Source organism: Chiroxiphia lanceolata, chromosome 6 (genome assembly GCF_009829145.1).
Source record: "Chiroxiphia lanceolata isolate bChiLan1 chromosome 6, bChiLan1.pri, whole genome shotgun sequence".
NCBI lineage: Eukaryota > Metazoa > Chordata > Aves > Passeriformes > Pipridae > Chiroxiphia > Chiroxiphia lanceolata.
In genome coordinates, this window is record NC_045642.1 from 53,383,693 (window position 1) to 53,396,091 (window position 12,399).

General features: G+C 37.7%; 1 protein-coding gene across 5 annotated transcripts in view; it reads right to left on the minus strand.

Moving 5' to 3' along the window:
- Window positions 1-12,399, minus strand: part of BEGAIN (brain enriched guanylate kinase associated) — a 161,263-nt gene that overhangs the window by 113,237 nt on the left and 35,627 nt on the right. For 4 of the 5 annotated variants that reach the window (XM_032691961.1, XM_032691959.1, XM_032691956.1 and 1 more), the window contains one exon: window positions 1,633-1,661. In XM_032691961.1, the coding sequence (XP_032547852.1) occupies window positions 1,633-1,661 (29 nt within the window). Of the gene's footprint in view, window positions 1-1,632; window positions 1,662-2,017; window positions 2,247-12,399 lie in introns of those variants that run through there. The other variant, XM_032691958.1, reaches the window with a different exon arrangement.

A 12,399-nucleotide genomic window follows, 5' to 3' on the forward strand; every position in this document is an offset into this window, starting at 1 on the left:
TGTATGGCTGACAGCTGCAAAATTACAGTGCTAGGAAAATGGAATTTTATGGATATTTATTCTCGTCAAAGCAAATTCTTTCTTTTTCTTTCAACACATTCCACTTGTTCTCCTGAGCTGTGCAGCCCATTATTGCAAATGTAGCAAGAGCCTGTCTATTAAAAGCAGAGGCCAAAGTATGCTCAGGAAAGTATTACAAGTACTGTATTGCATTTGTGCACACCTGCTTATCAAGCAAACATGTAAATATATATATTTGTTTGCATCTTCTAAGAGAGTTATTCATGACATGAATGTGCATATACCATAGGTGGTCTTTTTGGAGTTTTTACTAAACACAGGTCCATGCACTGAGGCACTTTCTCAGGCATTACTCAGGAAAAACTCACAGCTTTAACATTATAGTGCTTATATACATGCAAATCCATAATATGTTGCACAGTGTTTTTCTTTCAGAACTTTCATTGTCATGAGACACTATAAAATATGTTCAACCGAAGTGCTTTAAAATATATATATTCTATTATAAACTTTCCGACTTCTTCAAGTCCACTGTAAGAGATTTAATCTCCTTTTACTCAAAAGAAAGACAGGATTCTGTTTCCAGCCCAGAATTCATGGAACACTTGGTCAAATTTCTGTCCTTTTGCATTTGCCACTTCTTCCCCAAGTGTTTCTAGAATTCTAGAACTTTTCTGCATTTCTAATAGCTCAGGATAGCCATTCCAGACCGAAGGAAACCAAAAAGTTGTTCTTGGACAACAGTTGACACTAACCAGAGTTACCAGGTTCAGAGAAGGAATTAGGGCTTGCTCAATAAAAACAAATAAGATCGTAGCCAGTGGTTTGGATTAAGAAAATAAGTTCCAAAAAGTATTGAAAGGATAGTAAAAAGTTCAGCTCTTACCTATCACTTTGAAAATGTGTTAATAGACAAGATTTTAGTAATTTTGAATTTATTTATTAAAAAGGGCTAGAATGCTTTCTTCTTTCTTTTTCTTTCTCAACAACATACACAAAAGCAATATCCCCCAAAGCAGACTTGCACTAGGACATGAGATGGAAAACTTATGTTATAAAACCCATCTCCTTTTGCTTAAAGCAGGGAGATGCGCTGAGAAACTGGTACAGTATGACAACATTTTAAACACAGAGGAGACAAGATTTATCTGGCTGGTATACAATATAAAACAAAAATCGAACACCAGTGTTACAGTGTTATATTGAAACAAACCACAGTAATTAGATGCTTTGAAGTCAAGCCTATATTTTCTTCAGCTTTTTCATGAATTATTGATCCACTTTCCTCATTAAATAGAATGGCAAGCTCTTGCAGTAAATGGACAAGTGGCTACAACATTTATATAATCAAATATGCTCTGCATCTGGCAATAAAACATGTTTGTGAGTAAAGCATCCTTTCTGAATTGACATCCCTGCGAAACAGATTTACTAGAACAATCACATTCCTTTTCTTTTGTCTCTATAGCACAGCTTGCCTTGCATCATCATGCAATCCAGTATTTTACTCTGATCATATTAAGCAAAATATTTTCCAAGAGCCTGTTTCGTGCATTGTGCAACAGAACATTTCTTCTCTATAATGAGATGTAAATAAACTGTCTCACTTACCTTATTTTCTCCATTTCTGCTGCAGAGGCCTACAAGAAATCAAATAATAGGAGCAAGTGAATGAAAGAAAACATTCACTCTGCAGATTTATGCATAGTTAAGGCTTTCCCAATGGTTCTCGACAAGTGGCTACAAAGCGCCGGCAAGCGAGCCCCACATCTGCATTAGCCGAAAATAACACTGACAGCTGAAGTGGGGAATAGAGCCGCGCGCGGTGGGAGCCCTGTATACCCACGAGCCATGGGCACCGGAATGACTCAGTTGTAGCGCTGAGGCAGAAAACGGGGAGGGAAAAAAAAAAAAAAAAAAGAAGAAGCAAGCAGCAGCAAGTAACAGGTTACTGTGCCTCCTGGGTTTCCGAGGGAAAGTTGAAATGCGGTGCTACCCTCTGCGCGGTGGGCATGGCAGCGGGCTGGGCTGGCGGGGAACGACAGTGACTTCATCACACGTGAATTTGGAGCTCAATTCATCATCTTTCACAGAGCCCGACAGATGGAAGGACACAAGCTTGCCTCCTTAGTGGGAGTTTCGAGTAATCAAATTACTTTCCCCAAGTAATACACTATCTTGACAATTAGCATCTCAATGCGTGGAAGCGTTTCGTTAACCCTTTCGCTGCTGCTGACCCGCGCTGGAGATCCCAGCCCCGGTACCTCCTCCGGTCCCTGCCCCGCCGCGCCAGGCTCCCGTTAACCCTTTGCCCGCGGCTCGGCTCTCCCATAGAGAGAGAGGCTCTCCTTGCACCTCCACAGACCCGGCACAGCCGTGGGTGGTCATTGCATTAATCTGCCTGGTTTCTTTTTGCCGTACAGATGCTGTAAATCCCTACTTATCTATAGCACGGAGACTCATTAATCTCTCTGACATTACTTATATCAAAAGCATAGTCTTGTTAACCCCTTGGCTTCTTTTTCATCATTATCTTGCACAGATCCTTAATAGCTGCTTCCATTTCATTTTAGCACAACACTGGCACAAAATCTCATCAATCCTCCCAGTCCCGCTTCACTGTAACTAAGGAATGAGCACTCGAGCAATCCTGCAATCTCCAGAGCCAGATAAATCCCAGCATCACAGAATCTCTTATTTATACTGAGAGCATTGGCCATTAATCATGAACACTTTAAACCTTATTGATTAATGGCTAACAGTCATATCTGAGTATGAAATAAATTAAAGATTAAAAATAGAGAAATGTAAATTTAATCAGTTAACCAACAGGAAATTTGTCAAACTGCCTACTAAAACATCCCAAGTGACAAATTGTTGGTACTTCATTGGGTCACAGGTCTTCCCTCTTTCTCATTTACTTTTGATTTGCTCACTAGATAAGCTATCAGTCAGGCTGGTGTTTGCATGGTAATTTCTGATGACAAACATTAAAGACTTTAGGTATTCACCATAACTCGATACATAGGAAACCAGCTGCAGGAAAACCCCTCCTCAGTTTCTAGTAACATATGTAATACATGTTTACATGGTCCTTGTAATGTCTGTTGGAATCACAAGGTTGCCTGTGATAAATCTCAGATTTTGAGGTTAAAAATCTAACCTAGGCACCCATAATTTCTTTCTCTTATTTATATCTATCCATTGAATCCATGCATATTCAGTGGTATGCAGGAAATAGTTTCAACATTACTGATCAGAAAATGAACCACTCAGGCTTTCTCCCCAGGTGTGAGAAGCTACTGGCAGACCCCATGAACTTGCCAGTTTGGCTCTCCAGAGATGGACTTTCATAAACTGTCCTAATCATCATGTTGCTGTCATTTTGGGGAGATTGGACATAGTTTTCTTCAGGGCTACTTACTGTTGCTTTGCCTTGAACTCTAGGAGTCGCCCAAGAAGGCAGGGTATTTAGAATATCTGATTTCAGAACTTCTGTTGTGGCAATATCTGCAGACATAAGGGGAAGCTACCTGGCCTTGCATTTATCTAGTGCTTGAATATTGCTGCACTCATGGGGTCAGTGTGGGGGTTGCTTTCTGTGATTAAAGTAAAAGATGGAGAAGAGAAGCTGTAGATTGATGTTCTGGTGATACTCATCTGTGAATGCAGGTGAGTCATTGGCTGCCAATCCTGACAGGAAATTAGTGGGCAAAAAAAAACCACAGCAAATGTCTAACACCAAAACAAACAAGAAACCTAAACCAAGCTGCAATTATTTTTTTTTTTTCCTGGTAGGGCTGGTTTTTTACCTCCTCACAGTAAAAACTGCCTGTTTCATGTAACAGGGTTAATTTTCTTTTGGACCAGCAAGGATGTTCTCCTCAGCCTTTCCTTGACAGTCTGTGAAGTAAAGAGATGGCTTCTCTCTGTTGTGGCAGCAATGGGTTCATATCAATCCTCCTCAAGAAGAATGCTCTGACTCAGGTCAGAGGCCTTTCTGGGTTGCAGCACTGCAATGTAACTGCTCTGTTACATCTTTTGATGGGGACCCACTTCTAGTAAATAAATAGGAGCACAATAGGACTAGAGTTTGTGTGTTCTTCAGGGGAATGCCCTACCTCTCAGGCTAGAGTCAAATGAGCATAGAGAAACTAGAAACAGAGAAAGCAAAGATAGGAGCATCTGTAGAAATATAGCTTTAATTCCAAGCAGTTTATTTTCTCAGAGTTCCTTAGGAAGGTCCTTTTTTATCCCTTTTATTTGTCTTTTCTTTTTTCTTCTTTTTCTTCCTTTCCTTCCTCTTCTCCCTTTTTTATTTTTATTTTGTTTTTTTTTTTCGCCCAAAAAAGCCTTAGCAACTCACAACTATTTTAAAAGTCTGTGGTTTTCTAAAACAGCTCTGTTGCCACAAGGTGACATTTTTACTAAGGCAAAATTGCTTTTCCTAGCCAGATCCCTGCCATTGATTTAGCCTGTGGAAGTTTAGAGGTTACATCATCCTCCCACTGCTCTCTATGAAGTCTGAAATATCCTACTAAATTGATCTTAAACTATATTCTAAACAGCTCTGAAATGGCCACTTTTAGAACCAATCTTTTCCTGAAAGTCTTGTGGGACATATTTCAAGCAGGAAGAGTGAAGTAAAGGTTGGTGTAAGAATGTCCTTAATGTTATGTCATTCATAAATTGCTGCTTGATAGTGTGTTGATTCATTTCAAGTAACTCTTGATGCCTAAACTGAGCAGTGATTGAAGCTGTGTGATTTTTTTAATGAAATATTTAAAATTAAAGCAGTAACTACCTTTAATTGCAAAAATATCAGGTGTGACTTATTTACCTGGTTTTTTTTTATTTTTAAATTATATCAATGCAGTGTGACTAAAGAATTTATTTAATCAGCCTAAAAATAACAATTTTTGCTTTTAACAAAAAGCTTGGCCTACATTTTCATATACAGTCTCTTACTTAAAATACTGAGACTGGTTTGAAGATTTTACTTTTTACAGAAATACTTGGTGTGGCAACTTTGCCTGGAAGGACTTTTGGGCAATACTTAAAAGTACTGGTAGAGACCTGATGTTTTTTCAAGTTTTTGAAGGAAGCAGACGTAAAACAACTGAACTGCCAAGACTCTCGTTTTCTGGAAGTGCTGAACATTTAAAAGTCCATTTTGTAGCAGATATTAAAAAAAACCAAACAGCTATTTATTTTTTTTTAATATAATCCCCCCCTCCACTTATTCTAGATTTCAAGTTGATATTTTTTTATATTCTTTGAGAACAAAGTCATTGGCTGGCTTGGATGAAAGCAAGGATGCTGTTAATGGAAACCCTAGGAAATCTAACTGTGGCTTTTTTCCCCTTTAGAATATAGTTATTGTTTTTCAGACAGCATGACAACCTAAGTTGTTTTCAAGTCAACAGCGTGAATGAAGAATACCGTGATCCCCTAATTTTTTCTTTCCATGTTTCATTAATGAGTCAAGCAACTTCAAGATGATGGCAGAATGTTCTTAGTCACTGACATACATAAAATTTTATATAGCATTATATATGTTCTTTGATATTTTTGTTATATGATCAATGTCTATAGTATTGATTATTGAACAAAAACCTTTTTAAACAAAATAAAAAGTCATGCTGATGGTCTATCTATCATTCTATTCAGTTTAAATTGTTTTTATGTTTTATTTCCTCTCCTGTATGATCACTTTCTGAGGGACAAGCAATCATGAGATTTCAGATCTTCCAGATGTCTAAGGAAATTTCCTTCCCCTAAGATCTTGATGTAATTTTTCATCCTTTTGCATCTTCCTAATGTATGTGTGAAAAAAGAGGGGTACCCTGGAGGTGAATTTTTAATTTTAATTATTACTTTTTGGAAAGAGCTATGTAGTTTTAGAGGGAGGGACAAGATCCAGAGCCTGGCTCAGTGCTCACCAATTCTTCCCATTGTGTTCAGTGGACTTTGGATTGGGATGTTGGCTTGTTGCTACCAAATGTACAAGAAAAGAAAGAGTAGCAGGAAGTTACTCATTCAGTCTGTTTTTACTCAGACTTTATTATTGTGGAAGTTACTTTTATTTCTGTGGTGGAGAAAGCTGTAAATTAGAGTTCACTCACAACTAAAGTCATCTGGATTTCTGGCATATTTATAAACTGCCACATGTTTTCAATCCAACTGTATTACTTCAACATTTCTTTTGTGCTTGCAGTTGTACTAAAGTTTTATTGATAGGAACTGCTGTGGCCCTTTTCCTTTCTTTTCCTATAGAGTACAAGAGTTAAAGATTTAATTTAATAAAAATTACAAACTATATAATTTGATAGGATCAATCTTTAATTAGACTCTCAGTCAATTTTTAGAGATTTCTTTTATAGGTTTTAAGGTATCACAAGCACTGACAGAAGAAAGACTAAAATTTAATCTATAGAAACTTTAATAAAACTGGAGGAAATGTCCTCCTGCATTTGATTTGGCTTCATGTACTGAGGGTATCTGATAGATGTTTACAAAAAAAGAAGAATCTCTCTATAAAACTCTTGCCTGAAATTGTCATGGAGATACATAGAAAATTGAGTCCAAGTCTCCACAGTTGCCACTCTAATAGATATATACTGTATTAGATATCTTTTTCAGAAAGCACGTCCTCCAAGTGTATCTCCACACCATGGGCCATAAAGCACCTCCACTCTTCTCAGACCATCTAAAGACAGTCAATATATTAAAGGTGAAGAAGCTTAACACTGAGGGAAGAAGGCAGAAGATGCCAAGACTAACAACCTAAACTCATTGGGACCATTGGACATTTTCCCTTGGGAAGAGGAACACCACATATATTAGAAAGAATGGGAGGGTTTCATTCAGCTGTGTGGGTTTTGCATGTCTGACATGAGGAAAAGCATTAGTCAACCAGTTTAGGCATAAGTAACAACAAGTAGGTCACCCCAAATCTCTCAACACCACCATTGCACGTTCCCAGTATTCCCTCCCTATCTGGGGAAACTTTTGATGTTTCCTAGGGTGAAAGAATAAATCCTCTGCAGCAAAATTAAATGATAAATAAAAACTCAGATGCTTGGGTCTAACTGCATACAGCAAAGATATGGAATAAATGGACCTAACTCAGTAAAGAAATATAGAAATTGTCTTTTTAATTCTTAGAGCTGATGTCTAAGTTCAACACCCAAAATTTTCACACTGTACCAGAGCATCACTACTTTGTCATGCAATGTCCATAAGGCTGCTGGGATCCATCTTGAAACAGCTGGATTTTTTTTCCCTATGTTTTTCTGAACACTACTAAGGTGATTGAAATGAGAGAGTGATTTTAACCATGTTAAATTTTGTATGACCAGTTGTCTGTTTGATGTTGTACCAATTTTATGTTTAAAGCTCATCACTCCCACCTTATTTTTACATGACCATATGTATTTATGAAGAGATGTTTTATTTGAGAAGGAAAATAAGATGTGTTTCTTTGATTGCTCTTAGAAGATCATACTCCTTTCCCCTAGTCATTTCAGTATCCGTTCTCTGGATCTGTTCCAAAATTACCTTAAATCTGATTTGAAAGTGGGTGATCAGAGTCTATATCATGTACAAACCACCTTGGCAGTACCTTGTATAATAATGTGAATGCTTCAGCGACTCTAAAGAAAACAATCTGCAGTACATCTTAGGCTTGTCTCAGATTCCTTGTGGTTCTCTCATACTGGAGGCTCATAACTATTTTACAGTCTAACAGTACAACCAGATCTCTCTTTCTCTGCTGCTGCCAAGTGATGAGCTCCATAACATGAAATCTTTATGTGGATGGCTTTGTTTTAAACTAAAAATCAGTTTCCATTACTCTGCTTATAAATACAGCAGTTCTTACATGAGCTTCCAAGTTGTTGGCAATGCCTTGGAATTGGTGAACACTGAGCCTCGGAATACCTTCATTATTTATGCAAACCTCTTTATTGACTCAAAGTTGCTAGCAAGTATTTGCAACAATGTATGTCTAAAACCCTCTTCCTAAGTTCCAATAACCCCTTCCCAACCTGACAGACTTCCTTTTTAACATATTATTTTTTTGTTCTACCTACAGTTTTCATTCAGGTTAATAATCTTGAATTACTCTCCATTTTATACATTTTAGACAGTAATTCTCAACTGAGCACTTTATGAACTGCTTCATGCAAATCTAGATAGATCAGAACTTGATCCTTGAGTATGAAATTGCTTCTCTTAAAAAAAAGTTACTTGTGCTAAAACATTTGTGTTTTATGCCACTTCTCTGCATCCTTGATTGCTCAGCTTGCTTGACCATGAAGCCTTCGCTCCACTTCATGTTACATTTTCTCCTTACCACTTAGAATATATTTGTACCATCTCACACAGTGAAAAGCTTTGCTTCTGAGCTTGCTCTTTCATGTGTCAATTGATCAGGATTTTTGGCTGGGGATTACCACAGGATTCTTGATATCACCAGAGTGAAGAGTCTTAGTTTGAATCTGCCTTAATTATGGTTTCTGTTAACAGAAGATTTCTGTTAAACCCTCCTCATCCTTACTCAGATATCCTCCAATTATTCCCTGTTCACAATCATTCTTACTGAAGGATGAGGCAGGAAATCCCTTTAATAACTGGGCAACGTCCAAGTCATCCTGAACTTCTGTTTGACATTCAACATACAATAAGTCTTCCATCATTTTTATTTTTCTGTCTGTATTGTTGAAGACCTTTTCAGAACTAGTGTATTAAAAATAATTTGTAAGTTCCAACTTCATTGAAATTTTGGCAGAAAGAGACTAAGGAATAATCACAACAGAAATAAGATAAAAAGAAATACTGGAAATTTTTCTCAGAATAGACGTTTAAATCCTCTGTGGCACATACTGCATGTCTGAATGTGTGTCAAATAACCACAAATTAAATTGAAACTGTTACCTACTTCTCTTTTACATGGCTGGGAAAACATAGCATTCTCAAACTGTTTTATTTCCTAATATTTTAGGATCATTGTTTTGGATCCTTAGCTTCATTTTCACTCTGTAAAGTGTCAGAGCCAGAATCCTAACAGGAGTAAATTAGCAGAGCTCCAGTGAAATCAAGTCTTGCTGATTTATACCACTAGGTGTTCTGCTTTTAAGGAGCTGTTTCCATGAGTCAAGCTGATTTCTGTCATACCCAGTATCCTCAAGAAGCATGAAGTGTAGTAGTCCCTCTCAAAAAATGGTCCCAAAAGAATCTACACCTCTTCCCCATGCCACTTGGCACACCATCCACTGAAACCTGAACAAAGACTATTGAAAACCGGACCCTTCCTGCCTTAAAATGACAGTTCAGACTTCACTTGAATTGTTCAGTATACTTCTTCTTAATCAGATTATTTGAACCTATTCATTTAACTAATGTGGTTAAAAGCTTGGTTTTTATTAAAATAATCCTTGTAGTCATCAGCAAAGATGAGGATCCACAGTGCTGGGAGCTGTACAAAGTGCTCATATGAAGAGAAAAGCTGTTCCCAGGCAGTCTGACCAACTGAAATAGAGACAGATATGTACAGTATTTTTGTTTCCTTTATGATGCAGAGACACAGCAGTGCTTGTGAAAACAGATCGATGAACTGTTTTCTTTACAGTTGTTCAGCATCATACGATGCCACAACATTACAAAAGGGTAAAATAGTGAGGTGAAGCCACACTGCTTGCCCAACTGACCCTCTGTACACTTCAGTTCCAGCTAGTATGACTCTAGTGTGACCCCACCAGCTACAGTGTAATTGTAAATATCATGAGTGGAGACTGAGGAGCCAGAGGAAAATGCAATCTAGTTGACTAAACAGAATGCATGTCTCTTAAACTGGTACATAAGACTACTGACTGGACATTGCCAGTATACATATATGGGTGACTATAATACAGACATTCATAACTGCAATTACAGACGTGATATTAAAGCATTTAGCTACATTTAACTTGTCATTAAAAAAGCTCCCGCTTGCCAATAGAGATTATAAAGTGATATCTGAGACAGTCAGGAGGAACTGCAATATCCTGCTGCACTGACTCCTGACTGGTTAAGGATGGCTTTCTACTGAGTGGGACCAAAGCTTGGGTTGTTATGACCCAGGATGGCATATGAATTCTAACACAGCTGCTCCTATGAATTTCTGTGATTGCATCTTTATACCTCTACATATGTCCCTACATAATGAAGATGTTTTGTTCATGAATGTTGAGGACGGAAGGTGGGAGAGAGAGAGGGAGAGCAGATCTGCAAAATTCATACATCCTACACTTGTAGAACTCTGTTTGTTACAAAACATGCATTTTATGTTTTAACTACATCTATATCTATCTAGGTGATAAATCATATGGGGTTCTGTTAAACAAAACTTCCCTTTTCATTCTTCTTATCATGGTGCCCTGTGTTCAGCACCATCTCCAAAAGAAAGGTTCAGAGGAAGGCAAGGAATGCTAAGACAGCCAAAAAACTTTCTAGCAAAACTAAGAATGCAATCAGTAAAGATTTTTTTTTCCAAACAGGGCAAGAATGGCTGTAAAGAGAAAGAAAATTAACCATTTTTCCTGTTGAGGGTGGATTGAATGGGAAATAATGGATTCAAGGTGAAGACAAAAATGTGGAGAAAATGTTGGGGGGATTATTTTAATCACAGAGATAGTTTTGTACCAAGGGAATTTCCCATAATAACTGTAAGATGTCCCATAAAGATTGGACGAATTTACATACAACTTCCCTTGGGGCAGGAGGACAGCCTAGACACCTTTCATGGTCCCTCCTGAGTCTTCTGAGTCCACAAATAAAGGACAACATAAATCAGCGTAAATATTTCTTCCACAAACAGAATTTTTCTATGCTTTACTGCCTTCGACATGAGTCAGTTCCTAAGGCACCATTGCTTCCCTGGTACCCATACACTGGGGAGTTGAGTAAGTCTCCTAAAACTAGGACATTTGCGTTCATGACTTTTGTCACTTACGAACTTGTCTGTGGACAGGGAAGAGTAAAATAAACAAGGTGCAACTATAAACCCAGACAATATCACAGATATTTTCTTCAAAAGAAAGGCGAATTTCAAAGCTTTCACTTCTCCTGTCACAGCACTGGTGGAAAACAGTATCTGTTTATTGATTCCCCCTATTTTTCATCCTGCTTCCAACCAACGTGTGAGGGGCTTCAAAGTCATGCCAGTGGTGCTACATCTATTTCTGGAACAACAGTTATTCCAGTGAATAAAAAGCCATGGCCTATGATAGACCATTTGGATTTTTGCCTGTAATTGTTTAAGAGAACTTTACTTAAGCAATAAAAGAATGAGGCCAGAGAATAATATTAAGGAGATCTTTGATCTTCCTCCTTCAAACCAGCCTCTCTCTTTACCAAAGGAATAGGATCTTCCTAATAATATTATGGATGAGACAAAAAAAATCTCCCCAAACCCACGGCAGACTAGAAGAGAATTAGAAAGTTACTTGAATCGAATGAACTTGTTCTAGTCACCACTTTGGCTTATGTGCCAGGAAAGTATAAATATGGGAGATCCTATTCCTAGAAGTGCTGTTTGTTGATGCTGGTTTTCTTTTTACATCAGTGAAAAACCTTCTTGGTGCATTTTTGCTCTCAGTTTTCTTAGGATATAAGCAAATTATGCTCCTGTAAAACAAGCATGTCTCAGTCTTTCTCTGTTAAATTATAGTGTTTTCTGCTATCCACCTAGAGGTGAAGAGATGATGAGGTATCATTATATATTCATAATATATATCTATATAATATATAGATGTATTTATATAGAGAACTCACTGAGAGCCTTAAGGTGGTGAATATTTATTGCCATAAAATTAATCTGCTAGATAAGATAGAAGTATCTATTTTACAGAAAGCTTGAGTTCCTTAAGGCAGTCCTAAGGCCAGACAGTGATGTTAAGAGGTAGAACAGACTGGAACTTTACTCTCCCAAGCCTCCAGCTAATTTGCTAACTACTTAATCTGTCTCTTTCTTCACTACGTTTTAGGTGGGGTATGAAAGTAAGAAAAGCTTTTGCCAGCTCCTCTCTGCACTCCTGCCTAAGAGCCAGCCAGATACTCACTCCGGTATTGTCTAGTAAGTAAGGTAAAGTATTTCCTAATGTGTAGTGATTTTTGTTTCTACAAAGCCACAATATTACTGGTGTGTGTCAGCATTGCTGAGTCCACTGGTGTAATTGTAATAATTTTAAGTATAAGGTGACTTCTATGCTGTACTTGGATGGTGTCTTAATTGCTACAGGGTCATAAGAGGTCTTTTTATTTTCACTGCACTGTGCATTAGCATTCTTCTCAGGGGTTCTTTTCTGAGAGTTTAAAGAAGTCTGTTCTTACTCCTAC